At 42.8% G+C, this 20,458-nt stretch overlaps 1 protein-coding gene across 1 annotated transcript; it reads right to left on the reverse strand.

Moving 5' to 3' along the window:
• Positions 1 to 14,646: 14,646 nt before the first annotated feature.
• LOC138844895 (uncharacterized protein DDB_G0280315-like) lies at positions 14,647 to 18,435 on the reverse strand. Its single transcript, XM_070054980.1, has 3 exons — positions 18,391 to 18,435; positions 16,381 to 16,554; positions 14,647 to 16,296 (listed from the first exon to the last, which is right to left on the reverse strand). Exons 1-3 carry the CDS (start codon positions 18,433 to 18,435, stop codon positions 14,647 to 14,649), a joined length of 1,869 nt encoding a protein of 622 aa, XP_069911081.1.
• Positions 18,436 to 20,458: the final 2,023 nt, after the last annotated feature.

Below are 20,458 nucleotides of genomic sequence, written 5' to 3' on the forward strand. Positions count from 1 at the left end.
TCCCCACGAAATCTATAAAAATGCTACTGGAATTAATGAAAAATCAAAGTCACAGAATGCCAAATATTCGGGGTAAATATGACAAGAGATGCATGAGACTTATTATACTGAAAACTGTAAAACATTGTTGAAAGAAATTAAAAATTAAATTGATATGTTCATGAATCATAAGATTTGATACATTTAAGATGCCAATTCTCTGAAGTTAAAGTATAGATTCAGTGAAATCCCATTGAAAATAAGCATTTTTCCTCCTAGAAATTAAAAAAATAAAATCTATATGAAACTGTAATAGTCCTGATTTAGCAAAGTATCTTTTTAAAAGAACAAAAACAAGTATAAAAATTACTAGGAAAACCCAATCTAAATACTTATTTAAAGCTGAATAATTAATTCTGTGAAATGGCAAAACTTGGTAAATTCATCAGTGGAATGGAATAAAGAATTAAGTAAAAGTAATGGACTCACACAAATGTGGTTAATTGATTTTCAACAAAGCTGTCATGACAATTCATTGGAGAAAATAGCATGTTTTTAAACTATAACCCTGGAACAATGAGATGATCACACACTGATGAACTTCAATTCTTATCTACCACATCATTCAATAAGGCATTCAAAATTGTTCAATAAAGTTTGAGATATAAAAATTTAAATCTTTGAGAAGAAATCAAGAAAATGTCTCAGTGATGTTAGATTTGACAAATGTTTCTTAAATAAGAATCAGAAAGCATGAATTTTGAATTTTTGATAAACTAGAATTCATAAGTCAATATACATTCTGAAATACATAGAATATATATTATACAAGGGATTTTCAGTTTGTAGAAAATGCTTATTATGAAAAAAGTGTGCCTATATTTCAAATATTTTTACATCAAAGTAAATTTATCTTTCAATTTCGTTTTCAACAAACTGCTTGAAGTATCATATAATTCTGTTTTATATGAAGCAGTGTAAACAAAAAGAAAGTCAAGATATTCAAGTGCTTTTTAAGATTAAAGAATTGATAGATCTCTTGTAAAATTTGTCAAGAACAAACAGAAGAAATTCAGTACCAATATTAAGACAACATAACTATAAAGGTACAAAAACGAATAGAACAAGATAATTTTATGCCAATAAATTCAACCACTCAAATGAAATTGGCAAATTATTTGGGCTGGCACTGTGGGGCCGCTGGTAAAGCTGCCACCTGTGATGACATCCCATATGGGTGCGACTTTGAGTCCCGGCTGCTCCTCTTCTGATCCAGTTCCCTACTAATGGGCCTGGGAAAGCAGCGGAAGATGGCCAAAGTACTTAGGCCCTTGCACCCACCTGGGAGACCTGGAAGAAATTCCTGACTACTGCCTTCGGCCTGCCCCAGCCTTGGCTGTGGCGGCCATTTGGGGAGTAAACCAGCAGATGGAAGATCTTTCTCTCTCTCTCTCTCTCTCTCTCTCTCTCTTCCCCTCTCTTTCTCTCTCTCTCTCTCCCTCCCTCTCTTTGTGTAACTCTGATTAAAAAAAAGACAAATAAACAAATTTACAAATTATCTGTGAAATACTAAAGTGAATAATAGAGTTTAAATAGCCTCATATATATTAAAATAGCCCAGTATCTATTAAAATAACTGAATTTCTACAGAGAAAATTTCAGATTTATCTGCATCCATTGGTAAATTCTATTAAGCATTTAAAGAACAAGTAATATCAATATTGCACAAAATTAAGAGAAAAATGAAAGAATGAATATTTCTTAACTCCCAATATGAAAACCTGAGGTACAAATAAGAAGGCAATTGACAGATCGATATTCCTAATGGGTCTAGAAATAAAAATTCTTAAAGTATTAGCAAATAATATCTAGGAGTAAATAAAAAGATAATAAACCCTGATCAAGATTTATAAGTTAATGCAATGAGAAAAATTAATCACTGATTTCAAGTTTTAACAGAATAGACAGAAAAAAAACATATGGGGGGAGGGAACGGGGAAGGAGGAAGGGAATATCATTAGGTCTTAGAATTGTGTTGGGACTGGCGCTGTGGCGTAGCGGGTAAAGCCGCCACCTGCAGCGCCAGCATTCCATATGGATGCCGGTTCAAGTCCCGGCTGCTCCTCTCTGCTATGGCCTGGGAAAGCAGTAGAAGATGGCCCAAGTCCTTGGGTCCCTGCACCCACATGGGAGACCCTGAAGAAGCTCCTGGTTCCTGGGTTCAGATCAGCTCATCTCCTGCCTGTGTAGCCATTTGAGGAGTGAGCCAGCAGATGGAAGACTATCTCTCTCTCTGCCTCCGCCTCTCTGTAAATCTTTCAAATAAAAATAAAATAAATCTTTAAAAAAAAGAAGAATTGTGTCTACAAACCACATTGAATCTGTTTAAAACTAATTATAAATTTAAAAAAAAATCATGTCTCAACACATGCAGGAAAAGCTGTTGACACAATTTAACATCCACTTGTGATGATGACTCAATGTAAATTAGAGTAGAAAAGAAGCTTCTCAATCTTTTAAAGCATATCTGTGAAATATCATCATTCTTAATAATGGTAAAATGCTAAGTTCTCCCTCCCTACCATGAGAGAGAATACAAGAATATACCACTTACGATAGCCTACAAAAGTCAGGAAGTCAATAATAAATCCATTTACACTGAAATATATAAATGAATCTACACTAAAAACTGAACGTGTTGCTAAGAAAAATTTAAAGTCATAAATTGAGAAATACATCGTATTTGAGAGACCTTATTATTGTTAATTATCCCCATATTTATTTATGGATTCAAGACAATCTGATTAAAAAACAGCAGGCTATTTTGGCGAAGTTGACAGCCTGTATAATTTACATCAAAATTTAACGTTATCTGAAAAAGCCTTGACAACCGTGTATAATAAGAATAAAGCTGCAGGGCTATCTAATTTTGAGATTTTCTATAATGTCCCAATAGGTATTGCAGACTAGTGCCACAAAGATGGACAAATAGATCAATAGAACAAATCTAAATAGTCCAAAATACACCACTATATACGGTCTATTGATTTCCAACCAAATCATCATGCCGGTTCAGTGAGGGAAGGGAAGAGGTTTATACTAAGAAGACAAAATTAATTTTAAGCAGCACGGGAATATCAGAATAAAAAGTATGAGTCAAAAATAATCCTTAATCCCTATTTTACTAACTCTAAGGACTAACATTAATTTAAAATGGATTATAAATTCTAACATTAGCTAAAACTCTAAATTTGTAAGGAAAAAAGCATAAAGGAAGATCTCTGTGACTTACAGGTAAAGAATTTGGTTTCTTACAGTATGTGAAAAGCATTAACTAGAAAACAATAGGTAAGCCACAGGCTGACAGACTGCTGATAGGCAATATAGATAGTAGATTGATAGGACAAAGGACTTGCATAAAGAACATATGAATATTCTCAACCTGCTGCAAATGAATATTAAGAAAACAAAGAAGTTTTTAAACATTGATAATAACAAACTTTGGCAAGTATATGGAACAACTGGAACTCTCCTGCATTCATCCAGGCAGAGTAAAATGTTACAACCACACTGGCTACGATGTTTTTTGTTTTTTGTTTTTTTTGTTTTTGTTTTTGTTTTTGTTTTTTTTACAGGCAGAGTGGACAGTGAGAGAGAGAGACAGAGAGAAAGGTCTTCCTTTGCCGTTGGTTCACCCTCCAATGGCCGCCACGGCTGGCACGCTGCGGCCGGCGCACCGCGCTGATCCGATGGCAGGAGCCAGGTGCTTCTCCTGGTCTCCCATGGGGTGCAGGGCCCAAGCACCTGGGCCATCCTCCACTGCACTCCCTGGCCACAGCAGAGAGCTGGCCTGGAAGAGGGGCAACCAGGACAGAATCCGGCACCCCGACCAGGACTAGAACCCGGTGTGCCGGCGCCGCAAGGCGGAGGATTAGCCTAGTGAGCCGCGGCGCCGGCCAGCAATGTTTTTTTATCTAATTATGCTAACCAGTAATTTACTCCTAGATATTTACGCAAGAGAGCTGAAAACATGCTCATAGGATGATAGGTATAGTAGAATCATAGAGGCCTTGTTTCTAATAATTCAATACTGAAAGCAACTCAAATGCCCATCAAATAAGAGAAAAGACAATGAAATTGCTGTTTGAAAATACAATGCATACTAACCATCAGTTAAAAAGAAATGGATAACAACACATGTACAGCATAGATCAATTTCCAAACATTATTTCTTTTCTTTTTTTCTATTTTAAAAGATTTTATTTATTTACTTGAGAGGTAGAGCTATAGACAGTGAGAGGTAGAGACCGAGAGAGAGGTATGCCATCTGCTGGTTCACTCCCCAGATGGCCTCAACAGCCGGAGCTGCGCGGATCCAAAGCCAGAAGCCAATAGCTTCTTCCGGGTCTCCCACATAGGTGCAGGGGCCCAAGGACTTGGGCCATCTTCTGCTGCTTTCCCAGGCCACAGCAGAGAGCTGGATTGGAAGAGGAGCAGCCAGGACTAGAACCGGCAGTCATATGGGATGCTGGCGCTTAAGGCCAGGGCATTAACCCACTGAACCCTAGCACCAGCCCCTTTTTTTATTTTTATTTTTAAGATTTTATTTATTTATTTGAGAGGTAGAGCTACAGACAGTGAGAGATAGAGACAGAGAGAGAGGTCTGCCATCCACTGGTTCACTCTCCAGATAGCCGCAACAGCCAATTCGAAGCCAGAAGCCAGCAGCTTCTTCCCATGTAGGTGCAGGGGCCCAAGACTTGGGCCATCCTCCACTGCTTTCCCAGGCCATGGCAGAAAGCTGGATCGGAAGAGGGGTAGCCTGGACTAGAACCAGTGCTCATATGGGATGCCGGCACTGCAGGCGGAGGATTAACCTACTGCGCCATGGCACTGGCCCCAAACACTTTCAAGTGAAAGAAGGCAAACATAGAAGAAGACATCACAGCATCACTGTAGGTTCCCATTCTGAGAAGCACAAAAACCAAGAACAACCAGCTACAGTGAGAGAAATCAACAAGCATTTGGCTCTGAAAGGTGGGAGACTTGACTGGAGTAGGTGAAGAGCAATACGTCTGTTAAATGTTGAGCGACTTGCTTGGGTGGTGCTGCAGACCAACGTCCTGATTGGTAACCTTTGCTGATTTCCATGCTGCAAATACTCTCAGTTTCAAGGTTTCTAGATGCCAACATGAGGTGACTGAACAAAGAGTTGGAAATGGATACGCACAATTAACCTTGGGCTATGGAGAGCTGGCTCCCGCCTAACGCGGAGAGGATAAGAGGACTCTCTGGCAGTAGGAGAAGCATTCTAATTCTTCTGAGATGCGGCTACAGGGGTATATAAAATGGTCCAAACTCATTAAATTCAGGGAAGATTGGAAATCTGTTCTTTTTTATGTAAATTGTATTTCAATTTACAAAAAGTGCTAAGTGGCACACAGAAATACCTGCCACTGGGATTATTCTCAGCATCAGAGTATAACTCCCCAGCACAGCAAACAACCCCCAAAACCGAACGCCATAAAATAACAACATTCATTTCGCTCAAGGGCAAAGTATTTATTAGCAATTTGAATTAAAGTATCATTTATTTTGAGCAGGACTTGGGAGGGACAGCTTATTCTGGCTCCAGTCTGATTTAGCTCAGGCAGCTATGAGAACGCGATCTCTCATTCACTCCAAAGCTGGGCGAGGATGCTGGGGCTGGTTACATCTGAACTCTGCATGTGGTCTGGGCTTTTTTTTTTTTTTTTTTTTGACGGGCAGAGTTAGAAAGAGAGAGAGAGAGACAGAGAGAAAGGTCTTCCTTTTCCTTTGGTTCACCCTCCAAATGGCTGCCACGGCCGGCGCACTGCGCCGATCCAAAGCCGGGAGCCAGGTGCCTCCTCTTGGTCTCCCATGCGGGTGCAGGGCCCAAGGACTTGGGCCATCCTCCACTGCCCTCCCAGGCCGCAGCAGAGAGCTGGCCTGGAAGAGGAGGCACCGGGACAGAATCCGGCGCCCCATCTGGGACTAGAACCCCGTGTGCCGGCGCTGCAGGTGGAGGATTAGCCAAGTGAGCCATGGTGTCGGCCAGTCTGGGCATTTTCACAACACAACGATGGCTTCCAAGAGTGAGTACCCGGAAGGAAATCCTGGGAGAAGCTGTGTCTCTTTTTCTAACCTGTTCTGGGAAGCCACACTGCATCTCTTCTATCTCATCCTATTTATCAGCACAGTCGCAAGCCTCCCCGCGTTCAAGACATGAGGCGCTAAGCATCAGCTTTTCCTGGGGCCTGGTAAGTTCTCAGAGAATACATAGGATACAAAATAATGTGCTGTGACTATTTTCAAAAATACTGTCAGCCACGGACATCATGTGGCCTAATTCATTGCCCTCCCATGTGCAAAACACCCAACCCTTCTCCCAGATCCTCTAAAGCATCGCATTCACTCAGGGTCGGGGCTTTGTAATCTGAGTCAAACGCAGGGGTTTGGAAGCGTCTTCGGGGTGTTCTTCAAGTACCAAGGCTTGTGGCGAGTTCTCCAAACGAAGACCTGGGAACCGAAGGCACAAGTTATCTGACCGTGCACACCTGATCCGGGTTGTCTGGCAAGAACACAGTGTCCACAGTGGATGTCCCATTCAAAAGATGGGCAAGCTGGACCCTGTGTCCGCTGATTCACGGTGCTCCTTGTGAGGAATGATTCACGGATCCTTCTCTTTTCCCTGAGAAACAATCGGTTCTGGCCTGCGGTTGTTAAAAGGCCAAGAGCTCTCTTCTTTTTTTAAAATGTGAACTACAGACCCTTCACGTTTCTCTAGTTTTTTCACTACTGTCCTGAAATTTGAGGATTCACTCCAGGATACCTCACTGTATTATCATCTTGTCTCTTTAGAGTTATTTTACCTATAACAATTTCTCAGCCTGTTTTTGCTTTGCATAACTTTGACTTGTTTTTCATTTTAAAATATTGCTTTATTGAGCTATAATTCACATGCCATATAAAGTATACAATTAAATAGTTTCTAATATACTCAAAGGCTGTGCAATCTTTGCACAAACTGATTTAATTTTTTTTATTGGGGCTGGCACTGTGATGTAGAAGTTTAAGCTTCTTCCTGTCGTGCCGGCATCCCATATGGGCACTGCACCATTTCAGATCCAGCTCCCTGCTAATATGCCTGGGAAAAGCAGTGGAAGAAGGCTCAAGTGCTTGGGCCCCTGCCACCCATCTGGGAGACCCAGAGAAAGCTCCCGGCTTTTTGCTTTGGCCTGGCCCAGTCCTCACCGTTGAGGCCATTTGGGAAGTGAACCAGCTAATAGAAGACCTTTCTCTCTGTCTCTCTCTCTCCTTCTCTCTGTATCTCTGCCTTTCAAATAAATTCTAAAAAATAAAATTTTTAAATTATTTTTTAAGATTGTATTTATTTGAGAAGTAGAGTTACAGACAGAGGGAGATATACAGAGAAAGGCCTTTCATCTGTTGGTTCACTCCCCAAATGGCCACAAGAGCAGAAGCTGTGTGGACCTGAAGCCAGGAGCCAGGAGCTTCTTCCTGGTCTCTCATGTAGGTGCAGGGGCCCACGCACTTGGACCATCTTCCACTGCTTTCCCAGGCCATATGCAGAGAGCTGGATCGGAAGAGGAGCAGCAGGGACACGAACTGGCACCCATTTGGGATCCCAGCACCACAGATAGAGGCTTAGCCTACTATGCCACAGCCCTGACCCCAATAAAAATCTTTAAAATTTTTTATCATCCCCCAAAGATAGCTCAGTATTCATTAATATTCACTACCCATCCCTGCCCTCCAAAACCTGCCAGTGCCAGGCAACCACTAATCTTTCTTTTGCTAGAAACTTGCCTTTTCTGGATATTTTATATAAATAAAAGTATAGTGTGTAACTGGTTGCTTTCACTTAGTCTATTGTTTTCACAGTTCATGCATGTTGTCACATGTATCAGTATTTTATTTTCTATTACCAAATAAAATTCCTGTGGATCCATATGCCACACTTTACTTATCCATTCATTAGTCAGTGCACATGTGGGATATTTCCGCTCTTTGGACACTGTGAATAATGTTTCCATGAACATTTTTGGTAAACTTCTCTTGCATGTTCTGGGATATATACCAAGGAATAGAATAGCTGGGTCATATGACAACTCTATGCTTGACATTTGGAAGAACTGCCAAAGTGTTTTCCAAAGCAGCTGTACCATTTTACATGCCATCAGCAGTGGATGAAGGTTGCAATCTCTGTACATCCTCGTGAACATTATTATTATCTGCCTTTTTGATTATAGCTATCCTGATGAGTGTGGCATGAGATCTTATTTGCATTTCCTGATAGCTAATGATGTAGAGCATATTTTTATGTGCTTGTTGACCATTTGTGTGTCTTCTTTAGAGAAATGTTCATTCAAATTCTTTGTCTGTTTTTAAATTGGATTATTTACCTTTATATTGTTTAATCAAAAAGTCCTTTATATATTCTAGATACAAATCCCTTGTTGCATATGTGGCTTACAAATATTTTCTCTGATTCTGTGGGTTTTCTTTACATTTCCTTTGGTGTTTCTTTCTTTCTTTTTTTTTTTTTTGCATCACAAAACAAAAATTTTTGTACAATCCCATTTATAACTTTTGAAGTATTTGTTGCTTTTGCTTTTGATGTCATACATAAGAAACCAATGCCTAAACCAAGGTCATGAAGATTTATTCTTGTGTTTTCTTACAAGAGTTTTGACTTTTTAACTCTTATATTTAGGTCTGTGGTCCATTTTTAGATCTTTTTAGAAGTATGATGTATTTTTGCATGTAGTTATCTAATTGTTCCAACACCACTGTGAAAAAGACTATTCTTTCCTCATTAAATTGTCCTATAACCTTCTCACAAATAAATTGGCCACCAATTTAAATGACATATCTAGACTCTTAATTCTATTCCACAGGGCTCTAACCTTGATTAAATTCAACATTGTCTTGATTACAGTATATTTGTGATATGTTTGAAACTGGAAAATGTATCTTCCACCTTTGTTTTATTTTTCAGATAACTCTGACTATCTTTGTCTCTTGAATTTCCATATGAATTGCAGGATCATATTGTAAATTTCTTCAAAATAAGACAGCTGGGATTTTATAGAGATAATATTGAACCTACAGATTAATTAGGGCACATTAACATTTTAACAATATTACAGCTGCAAATACATGAATACGGGATGTGTTTCTATCTTTTTAAGTCTTCTTTAATTCAGTGAATTTTTGTGGCTTGTGGGCTGTGAGTGTTGAACTTTAAAGTTCTTGTTTATTCTACATGCTATTAAAATGCAATCTTAATGTCATTACAAGATTATTTGTTCTAATGTATAGAAACACAAGTGATTTTTATATATTGATGTTGTACTCTAAGCTTGTTTATTAATTCTAAGAACTTTTTTTAACTTTTATTTAATGAATATAAATTTCCAAAGTACAGAATATGGATTACAATGGCTTCCCCCCCATAACGTCCCTCCAACCCGCAACCCTCCCCTTATCCACTCCCTCTCCCCTTCCATTCACATCAAGATTCATTTTCGATTCTCTTTATATACAGAAGATCAGTTTAGCACACATTAAGTAAAGATTTCAACAGTTTGCTCCCACACAGTAACATAAAGTGAACAATACTGTTTGAGTACTAGTTATAGCATTAAATCTCAATGTACAGCACACTAAGGACAAAGATCCTACATGAGGAGTAAGTATTGGATTAGTTGGGATTTCCTATATACAAAATCATCCTACCTGATTTTTTTTCCTTTTACACCTGAAGCCTTCAAATATTTTTCCAGCTTGGTTGTTAGGGCTGAAGACACTGTTACAATGTTGAGTAGCAGCAGGAGAAGGAACATGGGACTTGTTCCTGATTTCAGGGAAGAAAGCAGTCCAGCTTTAACCCTTAAGTAGGACGTTGTAGCTGTGGACACTGAGGCGGAGGAGTCTCCCTTTCATTCTGCTTATTAAGCTCTTTTTGTTTGTGCAATCTCTGTTCCTCCCCAGACATTTTTATTGACATTTCTTCCCTTGAATTAAAGCTATAAACTCTCTTTAAGGAAAGCCCTCTCCAGCGTGGGCTCCCTGCAAGGCTCTTGTGAGACAACACCCCTAAGAGCCTTAGAAGCCTGATTTTTAGGCAGAAATTCTCAGTAAGGAATAACCTTCAGGTCACTGCAGTATTGCGGTTTGCAAGTTTGAGGTACCCTCTGAAATATCTCTGAGTCTCAATATAAGGCTTTTCAGTTACAACATGGGCTGCTTCTTTAGCCCTGACTCAACAAATTGGTTTCTAAAGTTAGGGGCAAATGTGTGTTGTGAAAAACGATGCATGGAGTTAAAAAATTTTTTGCACAAAAATAGATTTATCTTATAATCACATTTCTCCATGAACTTTTGAAAGTGCCTGCATCCATCTGACTTCCTGGTAACATCTCCAGATCTGGCCTTTGGCTGAAAACTGTTTTCTTTCTTTTCTTTTTTTTAAAGATTTTTTATTTATTTGAGAGGTAGAGTTACACACAGAGAGAGTGAGAGAGACAGAGAGAGAGGTCTTCCATGCACTGGTTCACTCCTCAAATGGCCAGAGCTGAGCCGATCCAAAGCCAGGAGCCAGGAGCTTCTTCTGGGTCTCCCAAGTGGGTGCAGGGGCACAAAGACTTGGGCCATCTTCTACTGCTTTCCCAGGCCATCAGCAGGGAGCTGGATGGGAAGAGGAGCAGCCGGGATGTGAACTGGCGCCCATATGGGATGCTGGCGCCACAGGCAGAGGTTTAGCTTATTACACCACAGCGCCGGCCCCTGAAAACCATTTAATTTTAGCATATGTGCCATATGAAAAGGCTGAACATGACAGGAACTTTTAAGTTTTGAACCAATAAATCCTGACTCTTTTATATTCAACAATTTCCTCTTCAGCTTATCACTTTCCTCTTGCATTTCACCTTAAATAACCAGAAGCTTGACAATGTCTTTAGCGTAATTCCTAGCAGTGGATCCCCTCGGCCTGACCATTCTGGTCATGAGGTGAACTGTTCACTTCCGGTGTTACTGCAGTCGATGCTGCTGCTCACTTTTAGGTCATTTCCTATCCAGACTCGCCTTTCCTCCAGCTCCCAGCAACACTGTCCTTCCTTTTGTAAGACAACCTCCTCTGGCCCATCAGGCCTCGGCCCTGAGGCTCTCCAAGTGCCTCCCACTTCCACCCTCTCCTTGTCTGAACAGCTCTTCACTTTGGACGCCCAAATCCTTCCCAGGGATTCTGGTTGTGTAACAAGCCACTTTACTCTTAGTAGCTCAAAATAAAGACAGCTTTCACTGTGCCCATGGATCTGATCATTGAGCAAGGCTTAACAGGGATAACTTGTATCTAACCCACAGCAGCTAAAGTAACTCAGGGAACTGAAGTCACCCGAAAGCCTGTTTACTCAGGTATTTGGGGGGTGCTGTGGACTCTCAGCTGAAATCTTAGCTGGAGCTCCCAACAAGAACACGTACATGCACCAGTGTGCGTGTGTCTGGGCTTCCTCACACAAGGTGACTTGATTTCCAGGGTAGGCCCTTAAGAAACAGAGTGAGCGCTTTAGGGAAATGCTCAAATTCCTGTCCTAAGATGTTGCTGTGGATTTGTTTCTGGGAGGAGGAGCATGGTGGGGGCAAGAGGCATGGCGGGGGCAAGAGGCGCGGAGTCACCACACAGACCCCGGGAGTCGGTGAAATCAGGCCAGAGGCGAACAGCCTGCAGACTCATTTATTTCAGTTGCTACAGCAGCTTATATAGCCAAGACAGCCAATTTGGTCAAGGGACAGTCTATGCCCTAACCAATCACACCCTGTTGCCAGGCAGTTTCTGAAGCCATCCAATCACAGCCTGTTGCCAGGCAGTTTCTGTTGCCAGTGGCCATCTTGGCATGGCCTTTTCATTCCACCACACTAAGATAGCCCTACAAGTTATGTATTGTTACTTCACCACGTTTTCTGTTGACACAGACCTAAGCTTGACCAAGGTAGAAAGAAAGGAAATTCTTCTTACCTCTGGATGGAGAATGCAAGGTTCTCAAAGACTGTTTTGTGGAAATATTGCTGTGCCATTTTTTATTATTACAATCTGCCACAGGAATCAACTAGTTTTTCTTATGAAAATGATGCGTTAATATTATCCTTCCAAAATTGTTAGAGTTGTATATGAATTAATGAGCAAGGTAAAACATCTTTGTTATTACATTTAACATAATTCTTTCACTTTTTAAGTTTATTTCAGAAGCAGAGAGAGAGAATGGGAGAGACATACAGAGAGAATGCCCATCAACCAGGTTAACTCCCCAGATGGCAGCAACAGCTAGGGCTAGACCACACTGAAGCCAGGGGCCCAGAACTCCACATAGGTCTCCCACACCGGTGACCAGAATTCAGTTACTTGAGTTATTGTCATCTTCTCCCAGGGTCTACAGGAGCAGAAAGCTGGAGTCAGGAGCCGGAGCCAGAGCCAGGCAGCAAACACAGATATTCTGGTATGGAGTGTGGGCATCTGAGCCATTATCTTGACACCTGCCCCATACTTTTTCACTTTTTAATAGGCCATTTGGGCCAGCGCTGCAGCTCACTAGACTAATCCTCCTCCTGCGGCGCCGGCACCCCGTGTTCTGTCCCAGTTGCTCCTCTTCCAGTCCAGCTCTCTGCTATGGCCCAGGAGTGCAGTGGAGGATGGCCCAAGTGCTTGGGAGACCGGGAGGAAGCACCTGGCTCCTGGCTTCAGATCGGCGCAGCACACCAGCTGTAGCGGCCATTTGGGGGGTGAACCAACAGAAGGAAGACCTTTCTCTCTGTCTCTCTCTCACTGTCTAACTCTGCCTGTCAAAAAAAATAGGTCATTTGGAATCTGGGCTGATCCGGGCTCCTTTATCCTAAATGTATTTGTATTTGTGCATGTTGTGTATCTGACTTCTCTAGATACCATTTCCTTGGCTCTCCCTTCCGGAAGCACCAGTTTGGACAGAGGCACACTCTGAATTAATCACAGGCAGTTGAGGCTTGGGGTGTCCCATGGGATTGGGCAATGCATCACCACTCTCTTACTACAGATGTCGGCCTTGCAACACAAACCTATCCTTGCATAGGAGGGGAAAAATGAGCTGTGTCTGTACAGATAAAGACTGGACAGAGGATGGCCGGTTCTATGCCTCAATACACCAGCAAGCATCCTCTGCGTTCTGCTCCCTGCCCAGGATCAGATTTTTAAGAACTAAGTATCAGTGGAGAGGAAAGTAGTTAATAATGACTGGTGGGTATTAATTAAGGCTACACTAAGCTAGCTATAGTGAAACACATGTCTAATGACTACACAGAGGTGAGAGAATAGAAATCAATCTGGTTAATGTTATTCTGCACTCCGTCAAGGAATGAGGAGATGGACTTATTCTGTGTTGAAATATTGTAGAAGTTGTGTATCAGGGTAACAGAATGAAATACAGAGGGAACTCTCTTCTTCCAACACTCTTAAAAGAGCCATCTCCTTATGTGGCTCCAGGTTGATCAGACTATGGAATCTTTTTCTTTTCATAGTGATACCATCGAGGCTGGGGCTATCATGGGCACCAGAGAGCAGCAGCTTTTCCTGGATACTATCATGATGGCACCATGGCTTTCAGAACAGAAGTTGGCCCCAGTGAGAATGGAGAGGCAACAGGCACAGAGACAATCATTCCCAAAAAGGCTAAGAGCACATCCGCTTTTGTAGGTGATGTCCAAGTGCCAGAACCCACAAGTGTGTCTTGCTACTGGGACTGGCACAATTGTGGGTGTTTGGATGGGTAAATGGGACAATACACCTGCAGTTATGAAATGTGCTTTCTACTCCTAACTCCACTACTGTCTCAAGGCCTCAGTCAGCACATCCATCAAATGAGCAGGTCGTCTTTCCTGTTCTCTGAACTGTTCTCCAGCTTTGATGTCCCCCTAAGTCCTCTCCCACACAGACTCAACCCTGCTCATGTCGAATGGGTGCCAGGCTAAAGTGAGACTGCCCAATGCCGCAAGTGCAGGTTTAATTGGCATCGTATGCTATCTCTACTTTCTATCTTTAAGGCATCTCTTTTACCCTTTGTGATAGACTTCTTGCAAAAAAAAAAAAAAACACAATGTCAAAATCATCTGAGGCTGCTTCATAGACACACTACTTGCAGGGACAGAGCAAGGTTTGGTTTTCCACTGCAGAATGCCTGGGAGACGGCTCAGTAAAGAATGAAAGATTTGGGGGGCTTGGGACCTGCCTGCCCTGGAAGAGATGGGAATGTTTTAGGAAAGCAGCAAAGTGTGTACCAAGCCTTGGAGATCTCACTTGCCTCCTGTGCTTGCCTATTCTCTCATTAAATCCCTTCTGACCCTCACTGAATAGAGTGTGTGAGGTTAGAGGAAATCATTGGTTAGTTCTACTTTCCTACACCCACTTTTGCTTTCAGCTAGCTTATCATCTTGGGGTGAGTGACTGCCATCGAGTGGCTTCATCTGTAAAATGGACACTTTTCTCATCATGTCTATTAGACTTTTCCAGAGAAACAGAATATGAAATTGTATGCATATATATAAGCAGATTTATTATAAGGTGTTGGCTCACATGATTATGGAAGCTGAGAAGCCTCACCATCTGCCATCTGCAAACTGGAGACGGGGAGAGCCAACGGTGTAGTCCACACCATTCTGAGGATTGAGGGAGTAGTCCACACCGTTCTGAGCATTGAGGGAGTAGTTCACACCGTTCTGAGTATTGAGGGAGTAGTTCACACCGTTCTGAGTATTGAGGGAGTAGTTCACACCATTCTGAGTATTGAGGGAGTAGTTCACACCGTTCTGAGCATTGAGGGAGTAGTTCACACCGTTCTGAGCATTGAGGGAGTAGTTCACACCGTACTTAGTATTGAGGGAGTAGTTCACACCGTTCTGAGTATTGAGGGAGTAGTTCACACCATTCTGAGTATTGAGGGAGTAGTCCACACTGTTCTGAGTATTGAGGGAGTAGTTCACACCGTTCTGAGTATTGAGGGAGTAGTTCACACCATTCTGAGTATTGAGGGAGTAGTTCACACTGTTCTGAGTATTGAGGGAGTAGTTCACACCATTCTGAGTATTGAGGGAGTAGTCCACACTGTTCTGAGTATTGAGGGAGTAGTTCACACCGTTCTGAGCATTGAGGGAGTAGTTCACACCGTTCTGAGCATTGAGGGAGTAGTTCTCACCGTTCTGAGCATTGAGGGAGTAGTTCACACCATTCTGAGTATTGAGGGAGTAGTCCACACTGTTCTGAGTATTGAGGGAGTAGTTCACACCGTTCTGAGTATTGAGGGAGTAGTTCACACCATTCTGAGTATTGAGGGAGTAGTTCACACCATTCTGAGCATTGAGGGAGTAGTCCACACCATTCTGAGCATTGAGGGAGTAGTTCTCACCGTTCTGAGCATTGAGGGAGTAGTTCACACCATTCTGAGTATTGAGGGAGTAGTCCACACTGTTCTGAGTATTGAGGGAGTAGTTCACACCGTTCTGAGTATTGAGGGAGTAGTTCACACCATTCTGAGTATTGAGGGAGTAGTTCACACCGTTCTGAGCATTGAGGGAGTAGTTCATGTCGTTCTCAGCATTGAGGGAGTAGTTCACACCGTTCTGAGTATTGAGGGAGTAGTTCACACCGTTCTTAGTATTGAGGGAGTAGTTCACACCGTTCTGAGCATTAAGGGAGTAGTTCACACCGTTCTGAGCATTGAGGGAGTAGTTCACACCGTTCTGAGCATTGAGGGAGTAGTTCATGTCGTTCTCAGCATTGAGGGAGTAGTTCACACCGTTCTGAGTATTGAGGGAGTAGTTCACACCGTTCTTAGTATTGAGGGAGTAGTTCACACCGTTCTGAGCATTAAGGGAGTAGTTCACACCGTTCTGAGCATTGAGGGAGTAGTTCACACCGTTCTGAGCATTGAGGGAGTAGTCCACACCGTTCTGAGTATTGAGGGAGTAGTTCTCACCGTTCTGAGCATTGAGGGAGTAGTTCATGCCGTTCTGAGTATTGAGGGAGTAGTCCACACTGTTCTGAGTATTGAGGGAGTAGTTCACACCGTTCTGAGCATTGAGGGAGTAGTTCACACCGTTCTGAGCATTGAGGGAGTAGTCCACACCGTTCTGAGTATTGAGGGAGTAGTTCACACCATTCTGAGCATTGAGGGAGTAGTCCACACCGTACTTAGTATTGAGGGAGTAGTTCACACCATTCTGAGTATTGAGGGAGTAGTTCTCACCGTTCTGAGTATTGAGGGAGTAGTTCACACCATTCTGAGTATTGAGGGAGTAGTCCACACTGTTCTGAGTATTGAGGGACTAGTTCACACCGTTCTGAGTATTGAGGGAGTAGTCCACACCGTTCTGAGCATTGAGGGAGTAGTCCACACCGTTCTGAGCATTGAGGGAGTAGTTCACACCGTTCTGAGCATTGAGGGAGCAGTTCACACCGTTCTGAGCATTGAGGGAGTAGTTCACACCGTTCTGAGTATTTTTGTAGTTCTGAGATTGAGGGAGCTCACTGTATGAATTAAAATCTGAGTCTGAAGGCCTAAGAAGCAGCAAGGTTGAGGGCAGACTGATGCCCCAGCTCAAGTAGTCAGGCAGAGTGCAGATCCAGCCTTCTCCTGCCTTTTGTTCTGTTCCGGCCCTCAGTGGATAGGGTGGTGCCTTATGCGATCCACCAGTTCGGCTGCTAAGTTCACACTGCCACCCTTACAGACATACCCAGAAATGGTTTTTAACCAGCCACCAGGACATCCTGCGGCCCAGGCAAATTCACACATTTCATTAACCATGGTGAGATACTCATCTTATATTTTTTAATGAAACCTTACAGAATTCTTTGACAATTGGACAGTAGATTACAGTTTTGAGCCTCTGTTATTACTGAGTTATTAGACTTCTCTGGAAACTCCTGCAGTTTGAGCCAGCTTTGGGTGTTTTTCAGGTACAAAAGGAGAGATTCGAAGTCAGACACTTTTGACTTCCAAAGCAAACTGAGCACTTAGGGCTGAGTTCCTTGAAGCCCACATCACAGAGGGAACGGCAAGGCTGGGGACAACCTGCAGAGCCAGGCTGTTCAAAGGGAAAAATGAGCTACTCAGTTATTCTGTGGGCTTCATTTTGTTGTGGGGAAGGAGAGGTTAGTTAGGAATGTTAGTTAAACCACTGCCACTCCCTACCCTGGACCAACCCAAAGCCACAGGATCCTCTTCCAAGTCTTCACACAGGCGCAGGGGTCATCTTCCACTGCTTTCCCAGGCCATAGAAGAGAGCTGGATCAGAAGTGGAACAGCTGGGACTCGAACTGGCATCCATATGGGATGTCACGTCCTGCAGTGCCACCTTTATCCGCTGCACCACAGCATCAGCCCCTCCTAATCACATTTTAAAAATAAAATGTGCCTTCAGTCCTGCCCAGTGCTTTCTTTATATGCTTAGTCTTGTTTTCTTCTAGGACTTGGGCGCCCAGCGTGGAGCCATTGGGTTGTTGCCCGTGGCTGGTTCTGAGGCACTGACAGCCTGGTGGGTGAAGGATGTGAGGCTTAGCGGTTTGGATTTCGGTAGCGTCTTCCTTTCTGCACTGAACATGGGAACAGCTTCATGATAAAATACAGGAACTGGGTCCACCGAGCATGCAACGGGCATTCATTGAATACCCACTATCATCCAAGCACCGAGGCCAGTGGCTGATGGGGAAACCCAGGAAAATGCCATGGCTTTGGCTGTAAGAAGCACTGAGGGTAGAAATTTTAAGAGTAGGGGAGCCTCACCGAAGGTCTGGATCAACTCTTTCAAAGTCCCCTCTTAAAAAAAAAAAATTGGGCCAGCACTGTGGCTCAATAGGCTAATCCTCTGCCTGCAGCGCCGGCACACTGGGTTCTAGTCCTGCTCGGGGTGCCAGTTCTGTCCCGGTTGCTCCTCTTCCAGTCCAGCTCTCTGCTGTGGCCCAGGAAGGCAGTGGAGGATGGCCCAAGTGCTTGGGCCCTGCACCTGCATGGGAGACAGAAGCACCTGGCTCCTGGCTTCGGATCAGTGCGGTGTGCCGGCCACAGCGGCCATTGGGGGGTGAACCAATGGAAAAGGATGACCTTTCTCTCTGTCTCTCTCTCTCACTGTCCACTCTGCCTGTCAAAAAAAAAAAAATGGATCCTTTTTTACTTTAAAAAAAAAAGTTCCCTCTAAGACCTCGCAACCTCTGCTTCTCTCAACATGCTGCCCTGTCCTGACTCCCATTAGAAAAATGCCCTGGCATTATCCATTCTCTGTCCACGTGATCTCAGCATCGGGTTCGTACTCTGCATCTCCCTTTCCTTCCTAGCCATCTCCTCTCACCGTTCTCTTCCTCTTCTTTGCTTCTCCAGTGCACTCCAGTTTCATCTCTGCCTTTCTCTGCTTGAACTTCCCCCTTGTACCTTCAAGCCCGGAACTGTCGTCTGTGTTCTCCCAAGCCCCAGCGCTCTGGCCATGGCAGAGTTTCCTGCTCAACCATTTCTTTGGTATCAGTGCCCTCCTGGTAGCCAGGTCTACGGTTCGAGTAATCTCTGAAATGCTAAGGAGCTAAACCTTCACTCCTAGCCATTTGCTACTGGGAGGTGAATAGCAACTTGGGAAAGTGATTTATCATTCATTATATATCCAGAGAGACTAAAATTGTCAAAACCTTGTGCCTAGGAATTCCACATGGACGAATCTACCCTAACATATTATTTCTAAACACATGACTATCTTACTAATGAAAACTCTAAAATAACATACATTTCTGAAATGATTAAATAAGTTTTTGAACATAGTTAAGTAAACTTTTTGAAGTTATAATGGAGCGCTCAAGTAGGTGCTCCATAAATGTTTGTTTTATGAAGGCATAAGCTCTAAAGGTCATTGAAGGTCAGCTGTCTAAACCTAATTCATTCCCTCTCAACCTTCTATTGAAATATCTGTGAAAAGGCAGGAAACTCCATTAAAACAATACCAGAAACCAACAAAATAACCCAATGTTAAGTATCATTCAACCTAATGTGAATTTCTGAAGCAAAATATTCTAGAATGTGGTTTGTCTGAGCAAAGTAGAAAGTCATCAGACACCTGACACAAGACAACTGCATCCCTCCTGCTCTCTAGGTATGGAGCCCAAGCCACAGCGAAATAGCCTGACGGTCTTCCTTCTGCTTTGGGAGAACTTACTTTGGAGACACAGAGTTAATATCTCCATCAAAGCCCCTTCTCCCATCAATAAATATTTTGTTTCTGGAACTATCTGGAAGTCTCCAGTTTCCAGCACTATAAAACGGCTGTAGATGAAAGAGGAGTTTATGAGTTGTGGCAGCAGAAGTATATTTTCATATATGTAAGAGCTCAAAAGAATATTCCACCCATGTATCATCCTTGAAAAAGTTATTCTAAGGCATAATCCATCTGACAAATATATTAATCAAACCTGGTAACTCAAGAAAGAAGAAGTTAGAGAATAAAAGGACTTCAAATTCAGTGATAGCTCACACACATAGAGCCATGTTGGAATATTTAATTATTTTAAAAAGAGCACTAAAGTAAAAACAATCTGAAAAAAGATATACTACAAAAATAGTACCCAATAAAAATAGTACCCAATTTTACACCTTTATTTACATTACAAAAATGTGTAATGTTAAAGGAACAATTATATTAAATTCCTTATTTTATGAGGTAGGTTTTTTTAAGATTTATATATTATTTATTTGAAAGTCAGAGTTAAGCAGAGAGAGAGTTCTTCCATCTGCTGGTTCACTCCCCAGTTGGCCACAACGGCTGGAGCTGAGTCAATCCGAAGCCAGAGCCAGGAACTTCTTTGGGGTCTCCCACATGGGTGCAGGGGCCCAAAGACTTGAGCCATCCTCCACTACTTTCCTAGGCCACCACAGAAAGCTGGATGGGAAGTGGCAGCAGCCGGTCTTGAACTGGCACCCATATGGGATGCCGGCACTGCAGGCAGTGGCTTTACCTGCTATGCCACAACGCTGGCCCCAAGGTTTTTTTTTTTTTTAGATTTCTTTATTTATTTGAAAGGCTGAGTTACAGAGAAGTGGAGAGAAAGAGAGATCTTCAATTTGCTGGTTCACTCCCCAAATATCCACAATGGCCTGAGCCGGGCCCATCTGAAGTCAAGAGCCAGGAGCTTCTTCTGGGTTTCCCACGTGGGTGCAGGGGCCCAGGCACTTGGACCACCTTCTGCTGCTTTCCCAAGCATATTAGCAGGGAGCTGGATCAGAAGTGGAGCATCCGGGACTCCAACCGGCGCCCATAAGGGATGCTGGCATCGCAAGTGGCAGTTTTACCAGCTACACCACAGCGTCGGCCCCTATGAGTTAGTTCTTAATAAAATTATTAGAACTATGAGAACAAAGTGATAAAAATACTTTTGCCA

The sequence above is a fragment of the Oryctolagus cuniculus genome, chromosome 13 (assembly GCF_964237555.1).
Source record: "Oryctolagus cuniculus chromosome 13, mOryCun1.1, whole genome shotgun sequence".
NCBI classification, from domain to species: Eukaryota; Metazoa; Chordata; class Mammalia; order Lagomorpha; family Leporidae; genus Oryctolagus; species Oryctolagus cuniculus.

Bases quoted from the DNA above. Each gene is read 5' to 3' on its own strand.
- LOC138844895 (XM_070054980.1), bottom strand. From the start codon at position 18,435: ATGAAACTGGAGTGCACTGGAGAAGCAAAGAAGAGGAAGAGAACG. The intron at 16,555-18,390 runs GTGAGAGGAGAT...CCTCAATCTCAG, and splicing joins CAAAGAAGAGGAAGAGAACG to AACTACAAAAATACTCAGAA. The intron at 16,297-16,380 runs GTGAACTAGTCC...CTCAATACTCAG, and splicing joins CCCTCAATACTCAGAACGGT to AACGGTGAGAACTACTCCCT.